Genomic DNA, 26,517 nt, shown 5'->3' with positions numbered 1-26,517 from the left:
GGCTGGAAGACACTCTCATATATGATACTGTTTCTAAAAGTTCAGACAAAGTAATGGGATAAAACTGGTTAAAACTATCTTGTTGCGAGTGAAGGACAGAGTAAGTGGCATTGGGGGTAAGAGAGTCTTTAATTGACTCCACTTAATCATTAAAAAAGGTAAGAGCATTTAATAATCAACATCACTTTCAGCTGTGACACAAGGAGGGGCTGGATTTACCACCTGATTGACAGTCCTAAATAAAAATCTAGTTATGTTGACGGACAGAAATAAGTTTGGAAAAATAGTGTGTTCTCGCATCCTTAACCATATTGTTATAGTGTAATAATATCTTCTTCATAATATTGTAATGTACTTGGAGACCAGATTTTTTCCATCTGCGCTCTGCTTTCCTACATTCCCTTTTACAGCTGCGAATATTGTTGTTTATCCAAGGCTGCTTTCTTTCTGAGGACTTAAGAGGTGCAATAATATTTAGTGAAGACAAGCAGATTGAATTGAAACGGTCAGCCAGTTCATTGGTGTGGGAATATTCAGCCAGGTGTAGGCTTTGACAATCAAACAATGCACAGAACTTTGAGATGCTTTGCTCATTAAAGGGGACCTATTGTGCTTTTCCTTATTTTCAGTCATACATATAATGCCACAATGTTGGATGTTCACATTAAACGTGGACAAAGTGTCAAATAATGAGGTAAACATATGTAGAAGTAATCCCTGTGAGCAAAAAACATTGGCTTCAGACTGCTCTGAACACTCGGTTTCCAATGATTTTTCTGCTTTCAGCCTGAGCTGACATTGGCTCATGATGGATTTCTTTATATGGTCATCTGCTCCACTAACATTATTGCATTTTTCCATTGTTTTGAGTCAAGTCGAGCTGGCATGCTGTGAGCGTTTTTCCATTACACAGCACAGCAAAGTAAAATAAGTTGTTTACCTGTTTGAGGTGTGCTGGTCGTCTGCAGCTCTTCATCAAACATCAACATCACTGTGGCTGTTTCTGCTTGTACTATTCCTCCCTGCATTATTTCATTATTTCTCTGAGCAAATACCTCCAAATATCTCCATATGCTGTTGTTTCTACCGGTTTTTAGCACTTCTAACAAAGCTCTGCTAATGAGGAACACATTTCATTTCCTGTAAATTCTTCACAATAAAAGTCTCCCATTATTTAGTCATTTAAAAGCTTTTAATTTGAAGCAGTAAAGTAGGAAATGTTAGGTCTGCATCAGTGGTAACGGGAAGGGGGCCTTAAAGAGACAGGAGCTGAAACTGCCTGTTAGAGACAGAGGCTGAACTGAGGGGCTGCAAAAAGGCCCAGTAGAAGATAAATAAGGAGTTTTTTGAACTGTGAATCATACAAAGCTACTCTAGTGGAGTCCAAAAATAAAAAAATATAGAGCTGGAAATGAGTATAATAGGTCCCCTTTAAGGATGCGAGTGCACGAGGAGCGGAATGAGACAGTATTAAAGTGTAATCGAACCCCCAGATCTGAACCTTTGAGGCGTGGGGGAGGGGTTGAGGGGAGTGAAGGGCAGGAGAGGAGAGGGGAGTTGAGGCAAGAGGGCAGGAGTTGCTCAGGGACATATAAAAATAATAAGAGGGAGATAAACAGTGAAGCGACATTTAAACGGGCTAGAAGTCATTTCGCATTCTGTCTTGTAGCTCTTTATCTCTCCAGCTGTCTGTTCCTGTAGTTATCAGCTGGTAAAATCTTTAAAAAAAAATCAAATCGTGCTGTAACGGGAGCCATTACTGAACCTGTCTGACCGCAGCTCTGAATCTGTCCACCGTAACTGGCGTTTTAGCAGAGCAGGTTAAGTTTCGGTTGAGCTGCTCCACAGTGGACAAGTTCAGCTGACAGACAGGCCAGACAGTTTCGGTGGAGATCTGGTTACACCGCGATTTAACGTTTTAAAACAAGATTTTATCAGTTTATAACTGCAGGAACAGACAGCTGGACAGTTGAAGAGCTGCAGGGCGAGATGCGAGGAGGATTTCTGTTGCTTTTGCAGCTGCCAGAAGCGCTTCCTCCTGCGGACAGACGCAGACAGAGAGACACCCTCCAGCAGACCAGTGCCGCTGTTAGCTGCCGTTAGCCCCTGAAGTGTAAACTGTCTCTCTCGATCGGCATATATTTGAAATGGAGAGCAGGGCTGGGGGAGGTGGGCGTTTTCATTCTGCCATTTATATAAATTTCATGACGTAGAGACCTCCCAAACAGTTGACTCTACGTCGGCATTGGCCCCGCCTTTTCAGGGCTGATTTTTAACAGCAGATGACAGGTTGAGCCATTTTCAACCTATGAAATGCCGATTTTTATAAATCTGGTGTCAATGTCAATATTAACACCAGCATTGATATGTTTCATCACAGTAAAGTCATATAATATAGTTTACAGCTCAAAAAACATGTTTTAGTGTGCAGTACCTCTTTAATAACTGGAAATGCACAGTTAAAAACTATACATTTGTGATCGTAGTTGACAACAGGCCCAGACACCTTCTCTGAGAGCTAGCCAATCATTTCTGAAGCTTTTGGAGTTCCAGCACCGCTGTGTTTGTTCAAGGCAGTCCATCTCTGTCAGCAGATCTAAATTTACAGGACAATAAATTATCACAGATCTGGTGCTCTGGCTCACACTCATGCATATGCGTGCACACATACACTCACACATGGCAGCTTGTCTGTCCCTGGAGGACGGTGTATTTATAGGGTTTGTGTTGTATTCTGACCTTTTGTTAGCTTTATAGATAATGCTACTGGATTTTCAGTTGATTAATATCTAAAAGCCACACAGGCCTGGTACTTTCATCCTCACAGCTACTTAACACGCAGAAATTATGTCAGCATTAAATCCATCACCAAAAAGTCATCCTGCAGGGATTAAAATCAAATATTTATAATGGAGACTGCAATCATCTGGAAAACATGGTCATTTGTTCAAACACTTAAAACATTTGTGTTTTACCCTCACAAGCAACCTCTTGTGGCCATGCGAGTCATGACAGACGTGTCTGGGCAAGGTTATAGTGTCTCGAAACCTTGTGGAGAAGAGAACTCACACCAACAGTTGATGCTAGTATCTTTTATTAGGGTGTGCTTTGCCATAACTTGACAAAGAAGTTTTAGTTACCTAAAAATACTTGTCCTTTGAATGTTGTATTTAACATGCTTTCTCCACAAAAAAGTTGAGTATCTCATTAAAAATTCTCAAAATTAAAACTACTCCCTCATTAAAAAAATCCAATTTTTTTTTTTTACTAGATTATGATAACTTCTATCAGTAAAAAGTCCATTCTCAATGTGCACTGGAGGTTTCTACTTCACACTTATGAGTTACATATTGAACCACGACTGGCTTTCAAACTAATGGTGATGTCAAAAATCCTGCTCATTATGTGCATGTCTTAAATTCAGATTCAAGGTGAGCACATGAACACTCTTTCTCCATGTGACCACAAACAGTCACATGAATCAACAGTTTTGGAGGGCATTGACAAGCGATGTTGTCCTGCTGCTGATTGGGGCACCAGATTAGAAAATGCTCATGTGAGTTGTTTTATAAGACAGTGATGAACAACCTATTTTTCGGTTTAGCCAGGAGCATTTGTTGTTAGCATGAAATGTTGGTAAATAATGGTGGATACAGGAATACTCCCCATCTTTCCTTAAATTGCTTCAGTTCACCCACTTTTTGTCTTTGTTCCTCCCTCCACCTGTTCTTTGCTCTTATTCACTTCATGGACCTGCACTGTGTTGAGTTTGCCTCTGTGTGTCCCATCAGTTCCCTGACGACAGGCTGTCCTCCCTGCTCCAGCCTGCCAAAGGATGGGAATACACGCTGAGCTCATCCTTGGACTGCCTGACTAGTGACAACCCACAGCATGATCCCTACAAGGGACACATTACTGGACCATTAGTCCAACCCTTCCACCTGGAGTGCATGCCTCTGGTTTGCCCTTGGTTCATTCAGCCCATTCCTCTCTCTTCCTTCAACTTTCCTTTCAGAAATAATCCTGAGTGATTATAATGTATCAACACAGAAATCAATTGGATTAGTCCAAAACCCCTGCCTCTGTAAATCTCACCTTTATCCCTCCTTCACCCCAGTGCAGCATTTAAACACAGCAACTCCCGTCAGTACTTTTCCTCTGAGGAGATGGTTGCCAGATTGGACCTTGTACATCAGGGCAAACTTTTCTTCCAACTGACAAGAAGGCACTTGACTCTGTTATTGTTTATGAAGAGAAAGCTGGGGTCAAGTTCACAGGCTGGGAGAGAGAAAGAGAGAGAGAGAGAGAGAGAGAGAGTCTGTTCCAGCTCCAGCCCCGAGAGAGCAAGCATAACTCAGCCGTGTTTGTGCTTCCCTAATTCCTTTTGATTTAGCAGAAAATTGTGAGCTAAGCTGCAGCGCACAAATATTCACCAGAGCTTAGCTTTTTTGCCTAACCTCGCAGCCTCTTACAAATCTGTACCCACTCTAGTCTTTGTGTTTGTGCGTGTGCCTGTTTCTGAATATGTTTGAAAGTGTGTGTGTGTGTGTGTGTGTGTGTGTGTGTCCCATTCTGACAGCAGTTTGCCCGCCGAGCTCTAAGCAGAAATACAAATGTGTCTAAAAGGAGCTTAGCTTTAAACAGCAGCTTTGGCATAAATACTAGAAATGTTTTCTCAAGCTTTTGATGAAATAGCAGTTTGCGACAGCTATAGCTAATTCTAATAGTTTCAATTCCGACAGGAATTTCCTGATTTGTTTACTTGTTTGTTAGCATTGCTGGGTCAGCTGAATCAACTGTTAATCCAATATCACCAACACCCCTAGAGAAGTTCAAGTCTACGCTGATAAAAACTGCATATGAACAAGTCAAGCGGTGGTTTTTGAGTTTATGAAAGGTCTTGGGGTACTCTAACATTTTTTTTTAACTCTGTCAGGAGCCATTCAAGGACAAAGAGATACATCAGAGATTTGATGATGGATGACAGCTCACTGCCGACTCTGAAGACACACACAAACACATGGAAAGAAAGGTAAGGATGGTCGCTCCACGGACAATGTACAGTGTTTGTGTGTGTGCGTGTATGCATGCTGTATTCCAGCGCTGTCTCAGCACTCTCCCTCTTACACATGTGGTTCATATTTAAGCCATAGTGCTGTTCCACTGGACGATTTGGCTCTGTTCTCCCAGTCCCACATTCCCAGCTTTTTTCTCTGACTTTCACTTCTGCTGTGCTTTAGGTGGTGCGAGGCTGCAGGCATTACTTAAATAAGCAACTGTGATAATAAATTGAATTTTGTCAATTGTTTTACTTGCTTTCTTTATTTATGTGATCATTTGTCAGAGACAGCATGTGTTAGTTCATGTCAATATGATTTAAATGAGCCAAAATTACACCAAATTATAAAGAGTCCCTGGCAGGTTGACGTTACACATCAAGAACAGCATGAAACAACATCATCATACAGAGAATATTAATAATTATAATTACTAATACTTGACAGTAATATCTGTGAATACCATATCTCCTATACTATCAACTATAGCCTGTGTGTGACTACTGATATTAATGATTGTATTTAAACATATTTATGCATACAGGAAAATTGCCTGCATTAATTATAATCACTCTGTCTGTGGTTACAGATGAACTCCTCACATTAGGACCTGAACAGCATCGTCACCCCTTCACCCCAGCGCACACACACACACACACACACACACACACACACACACACACACACACACACACACACACACACACACACACAAAGACGCACCTCTATCCATCCATCCCTCTTTAATATCTCCTTCCTAGTCAAACTCTGTAACCCCTATCTGCCCAATGGGCGAGAGGAGCCCTCCCTCATGTCTCTCTCTCTCTCTCTCTCAGCTCTGACTCTGTCCAGCGCGCACTGATAAAGGAGAGGTCCGGTACGAGGATCGGATCCAGCACAGAGCCGACAGAACCGCAGCCAGACACGCATTTACCAACTTCTAGCTCCAGCTGCGATTCGGAACTTATTTCTGCCTCTGAACTGAGCAAAAACCGAGGATAAGTGTTTGGGGGAGCTGACTGGAGAGGTGAAACAGCCGACACTTGTTGCTGGTCTGGTCAGGTAAACCTCCTGTCGGCAGGCAAAAGTGCTCAGCGGAGAGTCTGGTGCGCACATGGCACCGAAAAAGCGCTCCTCACACTCCTGACAGACGCGCAACATGGAGCCACACACACTGGATAACGAGGCCTGCTGTATGTGTGCTTAACCTACTTCACATCAAATATTATCTATTAAAATTGGACATTTTCTTCTGCAATCTTAATTTTCTGGGGGGCGGGCAAAAAAAAAAAAAAAAAAATCAGAAAAGCCATGCTGGGGATTGTGAGCCTCCGGGCAGCCCGGATTCGCAGCTGTGGTTCACCGGGAGTCAGACTCTCATCCCGGTCTCCGTCATGCCAAAACCCCGGTGCCAGCTCGAGGATTTACTGTGCGTGTCTGTTGCTGCTGCTGCTCGTCACCCCTCGAGTGGACTCTTCATGGTGGTGAGTAGTGTCTGCATCCATCACACCTACAGGCCTACCTGCCTGCCAAAAAGATTTATGGGAGCTGAATTTGTGTATTTTCTTTTGGAGTAAAATGTATGTGAAGAGAGTATATTTATCAGACTATCGTTAATATTATTATTAACTAAAATCAAATTATGCGTCAAACTTTAAAAGGAAATGAAAGAAATGCCACAGGATTTGAACATCTTGAACTTCATCAAAACCTATCCCAGTTAATTAGGAACAGTGGTTTTCCAGCAGCAGACAGAAAAGGCCGTAATAAGGGTTTGTATTAGTTAATTTATTCTCGCGGACATAAAGCTCGCAGTGCTTTTCTCATCAGTGTTGCTGCACTCAGTCGCTGACAAAAAAATGAGACTTTTATTATTCTCGGGCTTATTCGTGCAGCTTTGCAGCAAATGATTTAAACGCTGCAAGTTTATTAATATGAGTTTCATAGGCTATTATTTGTCACGAGTGAGCGCACCGCCTTGTAATTTTTATGGGGTAATGACTGCAAAGAAAAACTCTAAATGTGTTTTTCTGTCATCGTTTAATTTAGGTCCAATTGACTTGCTCCTGGAAAAAAAGAGAAAAGAAACATGATGGAGCTTTAACAGTATTAAAAAAAATTCCCACTAAATTACGAGTTTGTGAATGAGACTCGAGCTTCTTTAGGATTTTTTTCCTAAAATGCATTTTCTTCGTGTCAGTTTGTTGGCCTGCCATATTCAGTAATAATAATAGAGCGATAAATGTAATTTATGTTGGCGCTGTTGGCTGAGCGCGTGTTCAGCTCAGCTGGAGCCTGCATTCAACAAAGCGAACAGTCATTAATTCACCAGGTATACCACACACACACACACACACACACACACACACACACACACACACACACACACACACACACACACACACACACGTGACTTCACTAAAATACCCCAAAACCAGCCATCTAGAGCATAGGTGAGGGGTGAAAAAATATCTCATTGCCTGCGCAATAACATACGTGAAAATGTCCATGTGTGTGAGTGTGTTTATGGGAGAAGTGTCTGTGTGTGGGCGGGTGTAGGGGTGATGGAATGCCTAATAGTTTGTGTAGATTAAAAGCAGTTATGGGGAGTAGTTGGAAGAGTGTGTGTAAAGGCTTTGGCTGGCTATTATTGGCTTTGAGGGGAATTTGGTGTAGGAGATATGGTACCTAACTGTTTATCATATTTCTGTGGGTGTAAGTGATGATATGGACAGATCTGGGACTTTAACACCCCTTGAGGGATGTTCAGGGCCATTTGAGAAATGTATTATTTAACACAAATACATAATGTTTATAATACCTACATTTGAATCTCCGATTATTCAGCAAGGTTAATAGCCTAAACAGATTAAAATGTGTTAAATATTGAATTTCATTGTGCTGTGTGTGCATGTCTGCACCAGATAATTGCAGGTTTGGCCAAGTTCCCTTTTGACTCTTTCATGCATGATGGAAAAAGCAAACTGATGTGCAATATGTTGCTAAATTTGTGCGTTCTTAGTGAATGTGTCAGGAAATCCCAAGACTTAATTAGTCTTTCTTACTGATAATGGAAGAGAAAATGATCAGGTTACTAATGTCCACATTTTTTGAGTGTTTCTTGTATGATCCAGGAAATCTTGAGAAGATATAATATAGAAGGAATTGTGGCTGTCATCAGAAACCAACAGAGGCCTTCAGTCGTCCCTCACTTGTCTTTCTCCTGTGATCCACAGTATAGTTGCAGGGCTTTACAGCATGTTGTTTTAAACCTGCGGACAATGATTTACTATCCTATAAAGTCCACAAGTCCTCTTGACTCTCAGAGAGAAAGACAGAGAAAATTAAGTGTGAATTGCTGCTCTGGCTCTTTCCTTTGATGAGCACTTTGTTCTTATTCCTCTTCTCTAATCCCACTCTGGGGAGTAGAGAGCCTCCAGTCTCCATCCTTTCGCCCGGCCTCGTAAAAAACACGACCACACAGCTACACGCTCCCTGACCTCCCCTCACTGACCCGCCAAAGTCAAGCAGCCACCGAGCTGCGAGTGGTCTCGTCCGCGCACACAGAGGCACGTCACGATAAGGTGCGCGCTGAAAAGAGTTTATCTTGGAACGGCTAAAACGCGGCATTTATCTTGATGTGATACAGTAAAAGTCTGTTTTATTAGGACAGGGATTGGAAGGAGCGTGCGGGAGAACTGTGAGTAAGATGAGAATGAGAGTGAGCGAGCAAAAAACGTCAGAGGAGTAAAGTGAGTAAATGGGGTCTTAGTTTGACAGGGTTATTAGAGGCCCCAGACTTCTTGCTCTGATTTGTGACGACATGATTTCAACTATCCCACTGGGAAACATTTAAACACACATACACACGAAGGTCCTGTGGGGAGAGGTTAAGTGCTTATTTATTTGGAGAGCAGAGTAAATGGTTTCCACTCCCCTCCTACTCGCAAACCTTAAACTGTTAAGTGTAGTGAACTCTGACTCACAGAGGACTGTTACTGAAGCTCTTCTTCACACCATTCACCACCTATAAGTGTGGGCACCTAACATATGAGGGCAACTATGCACACTACTCAATAACAATGTATAATAAATCACTGCAGTGTATTGTATTCAGATTATGCATATGAATCCGTCTTCTGTGGATTCTGTTCAAAACCGCCTAGAATTCTGCGTTTTCTTTGGATCTTCAGGTACATTGGTGCACTTGGCGCCCGTGTGATCTGTGACAACATCCCAGCCTTGGTGAACAAGCAGCGGCAGCTCTGCCAACGCCACCCAGACATCATGCAGGCCATCGGTGAGGGCACAAAGGAGTGGATCAGAGAGTGCCAGCACCAGTTCAGACACCATCGCTGGAACTGCAGCACACTTGAACGTGACCACACCGTGTTTGGACGCGTCTTGCTACGGAGTAAGTCCATGTCTGTGTCTACATGTATGTCCAATGAGTACAGATACCGAGCTTGAACCTGAGCCCCATCTGCCATTATCTCACTCCTCATCTTCACCCCTCTTCTTCACTTTAACAGCCTTCCATTCTTATCTCTCCCTTCTCCTCTCGCTCTGTCCTTTCTCCGATCTTTCCCTCTCATACTCACGTATACTGGTGCTCCATGTTTATAGTCGCTAATGGACTGTTGTAATGCCTTACGCCTCGTCAATAAACACACAGGCTTCAGGATGTGGGCTTGTCGTCATTTTGTTTTTCCAGTCCTGCCAGACCTCTCCGTTTGTAACAGATTCCTGCGTATACACACATGAACACAGGTGCACATGCATGTTAACATACATATTTCCCCCATCTTTGTAGCCAAGGAATGCATGATTCCTCCATATAAAGTTTTATGACCACAGACACAAACATTCATTAAACAACAGAGGGACAAACGCTCTCAAGATCAGATGATAATGATTGTATGAATCACCCATCAGAATTAGTATCATCTATATTGGCTAAGTGTGTTTACACATACAAGGAATTTGAGTCCGGTTTAGTGGCTCTCAGTGCACTTACACAGAATAACAACACAACAGTCTTCAGAAATATACACATCATGGATATATTGTGCAATGATACTGAAATAGCCAGCGTAGATGATTATTGTTACACTCTGAATACAGAGAATGGATGCAGTGATCCACCTGTAAGTCGCTGTTGCATGCAGTGCAACCAGGTATTCTTGAATTATCCTTACTCTTCACCTTGTTGCTTTTCAAGCAAAGCATGGTAAATGCTTCATTTAGAGCAGTTCACTGTAGCATATCTGAATACAAGTTGCACAAAATAAGGTTCTTAGCGTCTGACATCACTGACTCTCCTTGGCTCCTTGTTACTGTCCCTCTTCCAGTCATCCTATAAGCATGTGTGGGGGCCAACGATGCATGGAGAAAAAGCAGCACATATGGAGATACAGGCTGTGTGTGTGCACGCGTGATTGTGTGTGTGTGTGTGTGCATGCGTGTGTGTGTGTGGTGGAGAGGAATAAACAGTAATGTAGATGTAAATATTTAGAGAGATATTCTCACTGTCAGACAAACAGTGCAGGTCTGAATGATGACCAGCAATGCCCTCCTCTATCCTCCCACACATCAACCCCCTCAGCGCCCACTGCCCCCGTCTCCTCACCCCCCGGATGAAATGAGAAATTCCAGTGAATACAGAACAATAAGGTTGGATCACACAAACTCTTCTGGTCCAGATAGAATTGCAGAATGTCTTGTAGTCAGATACAAATGTCTACATTTCTAATCAGTATTATAGCAGAAAGCTTGGTGATTGAAGTGCTGGTAAATCTACAAAATCTGAAAACAAGATTAAAAGTCTAGCAATTCCCTAAAGGATGCAAATTTAATTACACCCCATAATATGACAGCAATGGTCAGACCAAACAACAACAACTTGCAATGTTAATGTTCTTAGAGCCTTAACAGCAGCAGGGCTAAAAATATAAAGTGTTGAGGGTGGTGCTATAGAAAAGGACGTGGAGGTCATAAAAGAGTGGTTTCTCATCTTGGGAACTGAATGTGATTAGCAAATTACACAGCAATATGCCTATCACATAATGAAATATTGTGTTTGCAGAGTTGACACTGTAGCCTGATGCTAAAGCAAAGCTTATGTAGGGTCCAAAACAGAACAAGTTCATCTTCTGAGGAGCATGAATGTGCTTAGTAAATTATATGGCAATTTTTATTTAATTTCTTCTACAAGATTGGATTTTTATTAGATTTTTACGGCACTAGAGGAAAGGTTGCACGGTCACCAGAAACATCAAGATTCACCCTCTGGGAACCATGAATGTCCACAGCAAATTTAATTTTGTTTTTGAGATAACTTGATAGTTGTTGGAGGGTCAAGGAGTGACTAAAATCATTAGAAGCAATCAATATCTTCACCAAATTTTATGGCTGATAGTTCTTTATGATAGTTCTTGCTCTGGACAGAAGTTTTTGACTGACCAACCGACCGACCAGGGCCAAATGGGCATAATGTTGGCAATGAAAATGGACAAGATACAGTTCTGCTTACTTGTACTTGAGAAGGAGCTGATTCCATAAACAGGATCTATTAAATCACTGGGGAGATTACTCTCATTCCAAGTGCAGCATTTTGTTTTTTGACTTTGACAACAGAGGCACTAAGTGAAAACCACATGTTTGTTAGATTGACTAAGTGATTTAAGATGAACAAATTCTGGCTACCATGTTGTTTTTTGGGGGATTCACTCCCACGGGTGCTGCAACTGTGACCAAACACTATATCTAATTCTCTATGTGTCTTTGGCCACACAATAGATGAGTCATATTCTAAGGAACTGAAGAGACCAGAAACGAACAGATGAGCACAGCAATGGTAGATAATGCTGTCATGACATCACCCTGGCGCTGATTAATGGGGTATCACTGTGCCTGTATTTAAACAATTTATGTGAGCAGAGGAGAGCCCCGCTGTGAGGATTATTTCCATGATAATATTTAAACAGAGCAGTCCTATACTCCACATCAGGCCTGATATGCCCCCGTCAGCTGCACCTTCATGTCCTGATGGCTCACACCCAGGCCTGGTCATGGCATTATGTGTATCTGTGTACGCATGTTAACATGAGGGCTGCAAAGCTCCAAGTCTTTAGGTTTTGGAGAACCTATTGTATTGCATGATATGAGTCACTACAAATCCGGTGTTGAGAAATAGATTTGTGTGTTATTCTAACTTCAACCTCAGTCTAACATTTCTTTCTTTTTTTTTTTGCACTTTCTCGCTATCTCTGTTTCTCAGGCAGTCGTGAAGCAGCGTTCGTCTACGCCATCTCCTCAGCAGGAGTGGTGTATGCGCTTACTCGCGCTTGCAGCCAAGGTGAGCTGAAGACATGCAACTGTGATCCGCACAAGCGTGGACGGGCCAGCGATGAGAGAGGAGAATTTGATTGGGGTGGCTGCAGTGATAATATCAACTACGGGATAAAGTTTGCCAAAGCCTTCATAGATGCCAAAGAGAAGACTGTCCGAGATGCACGGGCACTCATGAACCTACACAACAACCGCTGTGGCCGAACAGTAAGTGTGTGATTACGGTAGAATCTATTTCGTGGGTTGATTCACCCAAATTACGAAAAAAAAAATTTGCTCACTTACATCTAGTGGTATATCCAGCTATGCAGGTAGATTTGGTTTTATTTGCCAAAGTTTTTGACATACTTGCATCTGGGACGACATTTACATCTGGTATTAACAAGAAATCTGTATCTGGATATGTTATCTGGATAATGACAACTGATCATGGGCCTTTGCATTTACACCAGGTATTAAATAAGCTTTCTTGTTATTTCAATTCCACCCACATTAGGATAGGCAAATTAGGTAGGTGGAGCTGGCAGAATGACAACAATCATAGCTCATCTCAGTTCAAAGGAAGCGAGGCTGCTGTATGGATTCATGTTATTTTCCCTTTGTAGAGGAAAGAGTTGTAGATTTGTGCTCTGAATGCACTTTAAGGTTGTCACTTAAATATTTGATCTGTAATCATTTGTTCAAATTCAAAATTGTCAGTGTAAAAGTGCAAAATGCACTGTTCGCCTGTTTGCTGATTTTGTTAAACACAACTGCTTTGTAATGTTAGTTTGCTACTTAAGTGAGGCATTGGAGGCACCGCAAGAGAGCGGAACATGGTCAGACCGGTCTCTGAACTGTCAAAATTTGCTTATGTGCTGAGGCAAAAAGCAGGTGGGACTTGAAAAAAAGCGTGGGCAGAGTTGTAAGTACAAACTGCAGGAGCTAGTATGGCTAGTGGGCTAACAAGAGCATTCAACAAGCTGACTATTAAACTGGCTGGACTTTGGAGAGTTTTGCGATTTCACACGTCAGAGCTGAATCCGAATAAATTTTACGCACAGCAAATGAGGCTGGGTCAGTATGAGACCTGCACTTAGAATATCTCACCCCATTCCTTAAAGAAGAGAATAAGGAGCAAAACCTGGTGTGACTGCAGCTACAGCATATATAGGAGAGGCTACATGTGTTGCTTCACAATTAGTTTGAACTTGATATTTGAAGTGACAGTCCTATTGCATTTATACCTTGCATTAAAATATTTTTTTCCTACATAAGAGGATTTATTTACTGATATGATTTTCATATGACATTTTCAGAAGTGTAAATTGGGTCTGAGATTTGTGCCATGAACCCCAATACAGTTCAGGTAAATGGAATTTTGTTTGCAGTGCTCACAGCATTAAAAAAAAAAAAAACTACAATAAAAAATGAAAGTGTCCCCATAATTACGGGTAATCCACAGATCTCACTGTCAACATTTTTTATGGGGACAATGAACTTTGAGTGTTATTTTTCATTGGTTTGAGCACCAAAAATCCATCCACCTCAATTTTATTGGAGTAGAGGCAGAACTCTCTGGCAGAAATATGTCTAACAAAATACCACTAGGTGCAGTAAGTGAGAAACTATGTTTTCATGTAATTTGGGTAAACCAACCCTTTAAAAATCTTGCCTGCATTAGTGCTGTATTTTTAGAACACGTAAAACCCAAAAAATTTCATAATGGCTAAAACAACATACACACAATCCCGACTTCTCTCTATGTATTTAGGCAGTGAAGCGTTTCATGAAGCTGGAGTGTAAATGTCACGGTGTGAGTGGCTCATGCACACTGCGGACATGTTGGATGGCCATGTCAGACTTCAGGAAGACCGGTGACTACCTGAGGAGGAAATACAACGGGGCCATCGAGGTGACAATGAATCAGGACGGGACAGGCTTCACTGTAGCTAATAAAGCCTTCAGGAAGGCCACCAAGAACGACCTGGTCTACTTTGAGAACTCTCCGGATTATTGCCTGCAAGACAAAGCAGCAGGTAAGACAACAGAGGCAGAGAAGAAGAAGAAGGTAGATCTGACTGACAGACGCAGAGAGGCAATTTCTCATGGATGTTGATGGATTGCCCCGACTGTGTTATGTGTATGTTGTGTGTATGTTCATGCATGACTAGTATGTTTGTGTGTGTGAATGTCAGTCTGTGTGTGTGTGTGTGTGTGTGTGTGTGTGTGTAATGGTATTCAGATAACACAGAAGGCCTCCCGTGTGATGACTGAGGAAGCTAATATCCTTGTACCCCGGGGACATGGTCGTTTTGTGACCACCTGACCTCTGTCAGTCTCTGTCAACACATATACACACATATACACACCCCATGGTCAGAGGATGTGTTGATCAACCATCCTACAATGCACCTAATCGGTTATGACTGTTTCTGATTGGCTGGATGATGGATAAAATACTCAGACAAATTTCTGGGATCAACACCTCCATCGCTCAGAAACTGAATCTCTGTCCACTTCTCCCTCTTCCTTGGTCTCTTTGTCCCTTCGTCCCTTCGTCCATCCTCCCCCTCTTTCTCACCTTCCCAGTGGAATCCACAGCCTAGGGACACAAGCAGCTAATTTTAAAAAAATCACTTCTTTCTGTCTGTCACAGTCTCTCTCACTCTCTGTCTGTCTGAACTAAGCGTAGCTGGAGGGCAGAGTGGGCCTCAGAGTGTGAGAGCCTGTCTGTCTGTCACGCTCCACTGTCCATTTAACCCTCACACACACACACACACACACACACACACACACACACACACACACATACACACACACACCCGCACACACAAATAGAGCGGCTTCAAAGGGAGCAGTGGCTTGGGAAAGGCAGTGTAACTATAGGCCACTCTACCAACACCGCATAGTTGTGTGTGTGGGTCTGTTGTTCTATGGGCAGCTTGTTGTGATAGGTAGCAGTTCAAACAGGGAGCTTCTCACACCAAACACCAGCACTAATCTCTGTGGGGATGACATTCACACAAGACACAGACAATATGCCTCTGCATTAGGTAACAGCCAGACTGCTTAACACTATGATACACTCAGTACTGGTGGCTAGCATGCTACTGTAGATTAGACATCGAACCAAATAGGGTGCCAAAGTGAAAGTCAAACATCAGATTTCTATTCCAAAACTGAGAAAAACCTAATTCAAAACCACACTGACATTTGTAATAATGCAAATGAATTAAAGTTCCAGTCCTGGAACAGAAACTTGCTGAATAGTACGTCTTGCTGTTCACTCCATTTTTCTGGACAGGGATGGTAAAATTTAGAAAAACAAAACTGAGGAAAGTTGTTAAAATTTCTGTTTTTAGTTGCAATTAACACACACCATTTCCTACAAGCCCAAAGCTGCCGCAGTCTTGGTGTTGGTGTTCCCGTAAATTGGAGTAGTCAAGCCAGAAAAACCACACATCAGTCTCCAAGTTGTAATTCTGAGTCAGAGATATCTGGAATTCTGCCACCATCACACTCTACAACGAATAAAACACCAAAAGAATCAATTTGGTGATTTAAAAGGAGAAATACCCTGCTTTTTATCTGCTTTTCACTTGTGGTTCACAAACTGCACATGTAGCTCATTTAAGGTATTTTAATTGTGTAACGAAAAGTCTAGCAGTGGGGGTGACCCGCTTGGAATAATGCCTGAAAATTACAAGTTGGAATATTCATCCCATTCTGCCAACATCATGTGAATGCAGTATAAACGTTGCCAGCTTCACAGACTGAGGCCAGTCGAGTGGAGGGCTGTAAGGACGGTGTAGATATTTTGAAGACGGCAGAGATTACAGCAAAAAAGTTAACCAGATGATATAAGAAAAGAGCGTGGGTCAATATCAGGAGGGAGAAAGTTAAGATAAGGTGTAATAAGCCTACTGGACAGATTTCATAGGAGCTTTAGTTTTATGAATCTTAAAGAATAAATAGTTGTTTAACTTTGTAAAATCGTGAAGGGTTCACATTCTAATCTATGATATAAAAGTGCTATATATTTGTTAATATTAGAATGTGTAGGTAACCAAGGAACACGTCACTTTTTCAGAAAGACAAGTGAAAAAAATTCTCAATGAGAGACTGCATTGAGACTAATTAATCGACTTACCATTTCAGTTCTACGTAGGACTTTGGTTCTCTATAAAATTATCTACTGGCTGCTTTTTGTTTCGTGGAAGATTTGGCAAAGAAGTGAAACGTATGATTAATCAATAGAAACAATAGAAAGTAGCTTTAGTTTCAGTTTAACTTTTAGCCATTATAGCTAACTCTTTTCTACTCTCTGTGCAGGTTCCCTGGGCACGGCCGGGAGGGTCTGCAATAAGTCATCACGCGGCACCGACGGCTGCGAGGTCATGTGCTGCGGGCGGGGCTACGACACCACCAGAGTCACACAAATCACCAAGTGTGAGTGCAAGTTCAAATGGTGCTGCGCTGTGGAGTGTAAGGACTGCGAGGAAGCTGTGGACATACACACGTGCAAGGCCCCCAAACGAGCCGAATGGTTGGACCAGACCTGAGGACACACCCCTTCCGCCCCCTGTAATGCAACCCCACCCTTTTCCCCTTTGCAGGTCATCCTGTGGAATGTGGCATTCTGGGAAAGTTTGTCTGAAAGTGCTCTGCATCTCCGCCCTCCCCTGCCCCTGTCTCGGTTCATCATTGCATGGCTTTTCTACTTGTTTCTGTGAAAGCACTAGAATTCAGTACCCATCAATATGAATAAATACCCATTAGCCCCTGTTTGTGAGACTGAACTGCTGGGATCAGATGATGAACAGTGCAACAAGTGAAAACTCTGGGGTTTGGATGGATTGGGCTTTTATCAAAGATTCAGTCCAGATGGACTTTTTTTCTAGCGTGTGGTTCTGGGTTAAAAATGGTTTGCTGCTTTCATGATGCTTTAAAGACACATTTTCACATAAACTGAGCCTTCAAACGTATCCAGTATTATTACAACAACATCATATATTCACATAATTTTCTTTCTTTTGGGGGGGGAAATACACTTTAATCTACCAAAACGAATGCTTGGTTTGACTTTGGGAAGTAGCTTGAAAAGTGCACTTTGAGAAGTGGACATCTAAGTGTTTGGCTCTGTGTGGTCAAACAGAAGTCCAGGCAGAGGACTACCAGAGGACAGGGAGATGGACACCAGATGAATAAATGGACGGATGCATCATTGGAACTTTGAATGCAACTGTAAAAAAAAAAAAAAAAAAAGAGAGGAAAAAAAAGCTGTTTAAAGTGATTTATTTAAATTTTTAAAGTGTTGTTTCATTTCTCATCTGCGGATGAGACTGCACTACATTGACTGACACAAGGAGAGAGAAGAGCACTCCTATTATTGTGATTATACAGTGTACTCTAGTTTTCAGTGTGTAAGACAACAAACTGCCTGCCGTTGAGAAGAAGAAGAAAGAAAAAGAAGAAGAAGAAGAAGAAGAGGAAGAAGAAGAAGAAGAAAAAGAAGAAGAAGAAGAAGAAGAAGAAGAAGAAGAAGAGGGCCTGGATGGTCACGCATAACCACAACCTCAGACAAATTTCACTTCTCTGCTCTCCAGCTTGCTTGTATAACATTGTGTATATTGCCTTATGTAAACAGATGTTCATATGAAATATATGGTGCATTAGTATGACACTGGGATCTTTGTTTTTTGTTTAGACAGATACAGAAGATGAGATCAAGAAAGAGAATAGATAGTGCTGACAGAGCAGAACCAATCAGGATGATTGATCAGGCTAGTGATTAAGTCCTGTTGTATTGTTGTCATTATTTCTATCTCACACACTCACTCACTAACACACACACACACACCATCGCTGCTCCTCACCAGCATGAGTTGAGAGAGACTGGGGCAGTAATAATACAATCTATGTCAGTAACAAAGGCTGATTCTGTGTGAGTTGGGGTGGGGTGCGTTATATCAGACAAGGGGAGGGAAGTGTTTGATTAAAGGCCCAACCTCAACCCCAACCCCTGCTGGCCTCATCCCACCCCTCGCTATGTGGAATTCCAGGTGGGTCCCAGGCTAATGACTAGATGGCTGTAATTACCTGGGGCTGTTGATAGCTGGTGATTGGCCATGGTCGTGCCACAGAGGACCTAGTGTGGGCTCCTGCTGGGACCACATTTAATCAAAGGCTTCTTGGCCGGCTTATCAAAGGGAATACTTTCCAGCAATCTTCTCTGCTTCAGCCCCCTCTGCTCCCCAGCCTCTCAGGCCAGTCCAGGCTCACTTATATTAGAATTGAGAGACTCCTGATAATGTGAATTCAAAAGGATCTCGCACACAAGAGACAAAATTAAGACAGACGGTAGATGCCTTTTTGGAGAGACTAAATGATATAACATTGATTCATTGCCTCTTTATTGAGCAAACCTGTATTTCCATACAACAATAATACAATACTAATCCTGCATGTCACTATGTCCTGGTGATAAGACCATCTCTCCTTGCCCAAACCTAGGACAGGAAGCAGCCATGCTCAGGCACACGCAGGAAATGCAATGCATCTACTCTGGCGATACCTTGATGCAGGAAACAGAAACTAATTCAGATACAGCAGCTAAGAAGAAAATACAAAACTTCTCTCCTGAGTGTCCTCCTTCAGTACAAGCTCATTCCAGTGATACTGCCTCATAATCAACATTTTTAATGGACAGATGTTAGACCACTTATGATTCACCTTTCAGTCTACAAACTTAATCGGCCCCCAAAAGAGCCCTTAACATCTTAGAAGTGCTCTTTTAATAGCCACAGGAGGCCCATATCGTTAGATAAGATAAGCTTTATTGTCCCTTAGGGTAATATTATCAAGCCATTCCAGTCACTGAGACTATTCTGGTGCCAACTTCCTGTGGCACAGTCTATCTGTGTCCTGGATGCCAGGCTGAGAGCATTCCTGTTGCAGAGTATGAGAGACAAACCATTAGTCTTCCTGGCTGGCAGGCAGTGCTGTGGGCGAAGGAGAGGAGGAGGAGATATACTGACTGAGGGCACAGAAAAGGCATCAAGGCAACATGATGCCTTCAAGGGATAATTCTACATTTTTACAACTATTTTTTAATAGGTTCTGCATCAGTTCTGTTAGTTATGATAACATCGTACTTACCAAATTAATTGATGAGATTTGTGAGTGTGGTGAAATAGCCAAAAGAGGTCAGACGGGGAAGAAACACAAGCAGCCAGACAATCCTACCAGTTTTAAACAAAAAATTGTCACGCAGACTTTGTAAGCATCCATCACAGTTTACAGACAGGCTTTGCGGTTTAGCTTTGATTACCTATATTTCGGGTGTGCTTGCATTTGGCTTTACCTCCAAACAAAGTGGTTCAGACAATCTGGCTAAACTTTCAGTTTGTTTACGATCTGTCTGATCATCTTAACTGCTTGTATTAACTTCCCCGTTGTAACAATGTCGCCCCTAAATCTCAGCAATTAACTTTGTGGATACAATGTTATCATTAATAATAAAAATGACAGGGCAAAGCTACAAAATAAGACCCAAGCTGTAATAAACCAGAAGTATCCATTAATTTAACAAGTAATCTGACCGGGCTCTTTGCTCTCAAAGCAGCTGTGTGGTAAAATCACAAGTACAAGTAGTTTTAACTGGGGTCCTGCTGATTTTTAAATATTTTTTGTTTTAATGAAATGAAATGTAAAGGCCCAGGAGTATAACACCTGCCCTGAGTGTTAAACTTCTAACTGGTACACTGACACATACATTGCTGCAGTATCTTTAGACTGTTAGACAGGCAGACAGCACACATGGCCCCAATCATTTATTCACCATCATCACAGTTATTCCCAACTGTATGATCCTTATTTACACTTGGTCTATATTCTCTCTCTCTCACTCTTGACTCCCTCTGCGTCTCAGTAGTGACAGTTATGTAGATTTATCAACCTTTTGTCCAGGATGTGCAGCATGTCAGGCTGAGCTCTGGTTGCCAAATGGCAACAACCCTGAGAATAGAGGATGAACTGTACTCCAATTACACGCACACATGCAGACACACACACGTATAGTGTGAAGGTACATGGACAGGACAGGGTCCACCACCTACACTGTGGGAGCTTTAAACCACAGTTTGTGATAGAAAAAAACGAAGAGGTGTGAGAGCGCGAGAAGGAAAGACAACAAGTCAAACAGATGGATGGAGGGGAGAGAGAAATGTATAGGGTTACTTAAGACCTGGCAGGCATGTTTATCAGCAGATCTTAATCTGAGCAGAAAGAACCGCGTTCCCCACAATTCATCATCATTACCCGCCCCACCTGCCACATCGCCCTGAACGCCTCTCTCCTGCTCCCCGCCTCTGGTACAGGCTTCTGTCGGTGGGAATCTAGCCAGCGACCCCACCAACATTTCCCCAGTAACATTCACTTTGGGGTGGTCCGGGTGTCAGCCATGCGATCTGTTTCGCACACATATTCACATGTGCATACCTGCAGGCAAGGATGGGACCCCCTTACTGCCCCCTGAGCTCACCTATCACCTGTCTGGTAAAACCCTCAGTATGTTAGCGAGCCTTTCTACTCTGTCACTCACTGCTTGTGACCAGAAAGTGCATGCAAACATACAAGTGTGTGTGACGGGACGGTATGGGTTTACCCCTCAGGGCCAGTAGAACTTAGGTCATTTTTTTCCGGAGGTTGGAGAGGGAGTCTGGCGAGGTCAGGGGTCATAAAGTTTAGATGTATCAACAGAGAACCTTCAGCACTATGAACGACCACCACTGATCCGTCGCCTGTTGACACCTCCTAAACATTAACGGCTTGCTCATGTAGCTAAGCTCTTCTCTGGCTGGTCAGCGATGAGGTGAATTTATTCAGAAGAACACCTGCTCTGCTGGATTAAAACCTAGAGTATAGTTGCCTGCAGTGTCAACTCTTCCATCCATCTTTCATCCCTTTACTCTCCCTCTGAGGGGGAAGGGTGGGTGTCAGCCATTAGGTATTAGGTGGTGTAGCTTTGTTGGGAACAGGTTTGAGTTGGAGGGCTGTGGGAGCAGTAGGAGGTGCAGATTTATTAGGGAGCTCAGACTAATATTTACGCGACCTGCCAGGACCCGAGGGGTGTCGAGACCGAGAGGTAGAGAAAGTATGGGTATGAATTGCAGTATCTGCATTGAGGGAAAATAAGGGATTACGACACAAAACACTTATCTGCTGAGACCTACAGCAAAAAATGTCCGACCCCCACCACCTTCAACACCTTTCCCCCAGTCCCTTTGCTCTGTCATTTCCTATATTGCTTCACAGCAACACATTTTGATAGCCATTATAGCAGTAATGCTATGATATCGTAGCTCACTCAAAGTAACTTAAAATATTTTTCCAAAACGCAACTGGCTGGCAGATCAATTCTTTTAACTGGCAAATTTGCTGAAAAAAGAATAAAACTAGAATTTTCCAAACAATTCCACCTCACTGGCAGAGCAATATTTCAGCACTCACTCACTGTTCCATGTAAAACATTTCCGGTGCTTCTATAATTGCTCCAACTACTGACACATACAAACACATGCAGGTTGACCTCAATGAATTTTCCATGAGTAGAAAGCCTGTGTGACTTGACACAGCACCAATTTGTCACCCCTAATTTATCCGTGATATAACTCACTCAGGTTTAGTGTTGGATAGCAGAATATTCAGCAGGTTCCATTAACTGAACGCTTGAAGGTTAAAGCAATGAAGATTAAAGGAGTGTCAGTGCTGAGCCTCCGTTGGAAAGTTAGATGGTTAGCTGCAGTGAATTCTTCACCTTACAAGGTGTGGGCTGCAATGTGACGAGGTTTGTATATGCGTGTGACAGTGTGAGTGTGTTTATCTGCCTCCCTGTGTGGGAATTTACAGACACACCTCACAAGGCACAAACAACAGTGACCTGGAAAAATAGTCGAAATTCCACCAACATACCAAGGAATCTGGGGGTTTGGGCTGACAATACACACTGATACACACGCGCGCGTACACCCAACGAGAGACAGAGGTGTGGGAAACAGGAGAGATACAGGGTCAGGGTCAAATTGTGTAGGCCTCACAGACATAGATACCAGTGAGTGATACCAGCTGACACACACTGATGCTGACACTAACAGTGATACCATGGCTACCTGAGTGACATTGATAGATAGTGCTGAGCCATCCCAGCATGCACGCACAATCAAACCAAAACTCTGCTCATCTGTATGACTTTTAATCAGCATATGGTGGGCCAAAGGGATGTACTATCAGACTCATCAGATTTCTGCTTCTGGGAAACAAGAGTCTACAGCCATACTAGTGGCTCTGTGAGGCTGTACTTGAACTAAATGCTCAAATCAGCGTGCTAACATACTCACAATGATAATGCTAGCATGTTGATCGTATGTTTACTGTGTTCACAGTGTTGGTTTACTGTGTTAGCATGCAAACATTTGCTCATAAGCACTAAACAGTGCATCGGAGGCTGATGGGAATGTCATGTTTTGCAGGTATTTGGTCATAAAAGTCAGAGGATCACCAAAGTCATTAGAATACATCATCTGGGAACCATTATTGTACCAAATTTTGTGACAATCCATCAAGTAGATGTTGAGACATATCACAGCATAAATGAAAACTTTGACCTGCTAGTGCTGCTAGAGGAATAGTCAGAAGATCACCAGAGTCTTTAGAATATATCCTCTAGAAACCTTAAATATCTGTTGTAAACCTCATGGCAATCCATCTAATAGTTGTTGAGATATTTTCACTCTTTTCGCAAATGTCAACCTCACGTGTTGCGCTAGAGGAAAAGTGAGGGGTTCACCAAAGTCAATGTGTGATTCATCCTCTGGAAACCATGAACGTCTGTACCAAATTTTGTGACAATCAATCTTGCAGATGTTGAGATATATCACAACACAAGTGAAAACATTGACCTGCTAGTGGTGCAAAGTCACCATGGCAATCCATCCAATAGTTATTGAGATACTTTCACTCTTTCCACAAATGGTGAAGAAGAATAAATGTCAAGGGATCGCCAAAGTCAGTAGGATTCATCCACTGGGGACCTTGTGTGTCTGTACAAAATTTCATAGCAATCCATCAAATAGTTGTTGAGATATTTCAGACTGGAACAAATGTTAAAGGGTCTAAACATTGAACAAACAATTACATAAAGCTGGAGCCTCTTAAGTGGCAAATGGGTGAAATGTGAAAGCATCTACTGGAGTGTCTACCTGTACTCAAACATGTTCACAACTGTGTGTTTATTGTTGCTTAGAGTGGAGTAGATGTGTTTATCACATCACTGGAGGCTGTGTCCCTCTCCCAGTCGACTAGACTCTTCACATTTAAAAACACAAACCAGAAAAGATACACACAAATTTACTCGTATGATGAATCCCAAACTTACACCACACAAACAAACACTCTCCGTGAGGAATGTGGAAGACTGTTTTGTTTGTGTTTTAAAGTGCAGCTTTCTCCAATGTCAATTTCCCTGCTCATCTTCCTGGAATATTTACAGTATTCTCTTTAGCACTTATAATACACCTGAATATATTACACCATACAAAGAATTATAAACATTTTCATAGAAATCTTCATATGTGTCTGTTTCACAATCAGTCTGCTGATGCCTGCAGCCCAGTTCAGCAGTAAAAAGCCTCCACACTTCCCCTGACAAGGCTTCTTCACCTTCTACCAGCACTGAGACAGCTGATGGAGGGCAAGGACACAGTACAGTAGCCTCAGTCTCTCAGTAAACAATGGTAAACAGAGCAAGCGCACGGCATGAAATGGAAGAATACTGTGCACAAAACATTTACACAGACCTGCCACGGGAACAATATCATTTCAGTTTTACAATAAAGTGCTGGTGAAACAAAAACAACAGACGGAAACTCATCTGTCCCTCTCCTCTGTTCAGAATGACTTGTTTATGCTTCGGACTCCCACTCTCTGTAAGGAGATAATTCAATCAAGTATAATAGAGCTTTCACACAGGCTTAACCCAGCTTAAACACTGAAGCTGCGGGAACCAAATCTGGAGCCTGATCTCATATATCGAATAGAATTATTCTATATCACATCAATAGATGAGAGGGTTTTAATTTCAATAGGCAACTTCATATCAGAGAAAAACAAGTTAAAACAAACTATCTTTTTTACAATATATATATATATACATACATATATATATGAAATTCTACTTAATTCCTCTAAATTCAGTGTAACAGGTCATGAAAAAAAGGTAAAAGAATAGAACGGGCAACGCAATACTAAAAATACACTCTAATGTCCTCAAAAAAATTTAATGTAATCATATGTTACACAGTACCTCCTGTCTAGCAAAAGCTCAGGAGGGAAGGGGAAACACTAGCATCGCACTGATGTCTCAATGCCTAAAGGAATTGTGGTATTTTAATCATACCCATTGACAGCCAGATTGCGAAAAAGGCCAGGACACAACCACACCTTGTTTTTGTTTCACAGCATGCTGTGTCCATATCTTCCTCCAGTGACTAAAGCCAACTGTTGACAGTGTTTTGATCCACCTCAGACACTGCTGCTCTCGTGCAGAGACTTTGTGGGCAGGCAGCAGCACCACCTTCGTTGCACTGGGTGTACATTATAGATCACACATGGAACACAGGCACATACTGTATATATGCAGGGGAGTACACATGCATGTACACTGAGAGTGCAAACACTTATTCCCCCCATTTACATAGAGATAAATAGTGATGGTCTTACATGTTGCACCGTCCCACAAAATTCCTTGTGCAGGGAAAAGCGCATGTAGAGTTACTGACTGACAAGCTCCACTATACACACATATACAGTAAAACACTAAAACTAAAGCTTTAAATGCTGTTTAAAACATCATAAATCCCTTGATGCAAAGGCATAGAAAGATGAAGGGAAGGGTGAAAAAATGTTGAAAATCACTGCATATAAGAGACTCGGAAAAATGGTTTTCTGTAATGATAATTGTCAGAAACATGTACAAGAGTGTGTGTATTAAGTATGAGTGGGCAGCATGATTTTGCTCTCACTGGTCACAGTGCTGTAACAATGCTCACATCTCCATTATTGGCTTGGAGCTCCATCTCTATCAAGTGTTTGAACTGGGATAGTTTGGGGGAGAATAAACAACAGTCTAATGTGTTTATCAGACACTAAAGCACACACCAACAGCTGTTTACCACACAGAGAGCCAAGCCGCATACAACAACAACAGCACGAGGAACATGTAATCTGATGAAGTTACATGGTGTAAGGGATGGTGATGGTTGACGCGGGTTTGTGTCTTGGATCGGTTGGGGGGAATCTGATAATATGGCCACCATACACGTGAATATCCAGCTGCTGCAGTGTACTCTCTCACCCTATAGTTTAGCATTAGAGAGGGAAAGTTGTGCGTGCTTGAAAAAGCTCCCTATTCCTGATGAGCAAATAAATGATTCCATTTCACAAATGATTCACCACGCCTAACATGACTACATGCAGATAAACACACGCAGGAAAAGCTACAGAAACAATTAATAAGTATACATGAATATGAGTACTTCACACACAAAAACACACACGCTCACATATAATATATCATCAACAGGACCATCCACACACTGTCACAGCCTCCACCGCTACCACTGAAATTTAACTGATTGTCTGATTGTCAGATCATTTGTATTGCAAACCAGTCATAAAGTCACTTTACAAATGATAAATGTTGGTAATGTAACTCTTTCCCCTTTAAAAGGCAGTTTACTGATTGTTCTGTGAATGAATTAGTAAAACCAATATAAAGGGATTATACAGTATATTTTACATTTTACATGAGGATGAAAACAACACAAAAAATATAACTGCTAGCAACTCTGCGTGAGGTCTTTTGCCCATGGGACAAACACACAAATAGATGTTTGAAATACTGCAACTTTTTCAGTTTGTCCTCACACAGAAACAGCACAGAGAGTCACCGAATGTGGTCTGACGCAGTTTGTGTGCTGCATTGGATGGCTCTAGAATTTATTATTTAGGTTTGCACATCTTCACTGTCAACATTGTTTGTGTGCGGTGGCCAAATGCATATGTGCATCAA

At 42.1% G+C, this 26,517-nt stretch overlaps 1 protein-coding gene and 1 long non-coding RNA gene across 4 annotated transcripts in view; one reads left to right on the top strand and one right to left on the bottom strand.

The window, feature by feature from the left end:
- Positions 1-2,189: 2,189 nt before the first annotated feature.
- LOC137184531 (uncharacterized) overlaps positions 2,190-26,517 on the bottom strand; it is a 30,287-nt gene continuing 5,959 nt past the window's right edge. Inside the window, exons 3-5 of one of the 3 annotated variants that reach the window (XR_010928677.1) lie at positions 9,659-9,803; positions 4,096-4,278; positions 2,190-3,825 (exon numbers count right to left, since the gene is read on the bottom strand). This is a non-coding gene — a long non-coding RNA (uncharacterized lncRNA). Of the gene's footprint in view, positions 4,279-9,477; positions 9,804-26,517 lie in introns of those variants that run through there. The other 2 variants (XR_010928676.1, XR_010928675.1) reach the window with 2 other exon arrangements.
- On the top strand, positions 5,303-18,070 carry LOC137184530 (protein Wnt-2b-A). The gene is made up of 5 exons (XM_067592294.1): positions 5,303-6,541; positions 9,251-9,471; positions 12,337-12,614; positions 14,161-14,425; positions 16,722-18,070. The coding sequence occupies exons 1-5, from the start codon at positions 6,369-6,371 to the stop codon at positions 16,949-16,951; spliced, it is 1,167 nt and encodes a 388-aa protein (XP_067448395.1). The 5' UTR covers positions 5,303-6,368; the 3' UTR covers positions 16,952-18,070.

This window comes from Thunnus thynnus, chromosome 6 (assembly GCF_963924715.1).
Source record: "Thunnus thynnus chromosome 6, fThuThy2.1, whole genome shotgun sequence".
NCBI classification, from domain to species: Eukaryota; Metazoa; Chordata; class Actinopteri; order Scombriformes; family Scombridae; genus Thunnus; species Thunnus thynnus.
The sequence above is the reverse complement of the archived record's forward strand: the minus strand, read 5'-3'. Positions and strand labels throughout refer to the sequence as shown.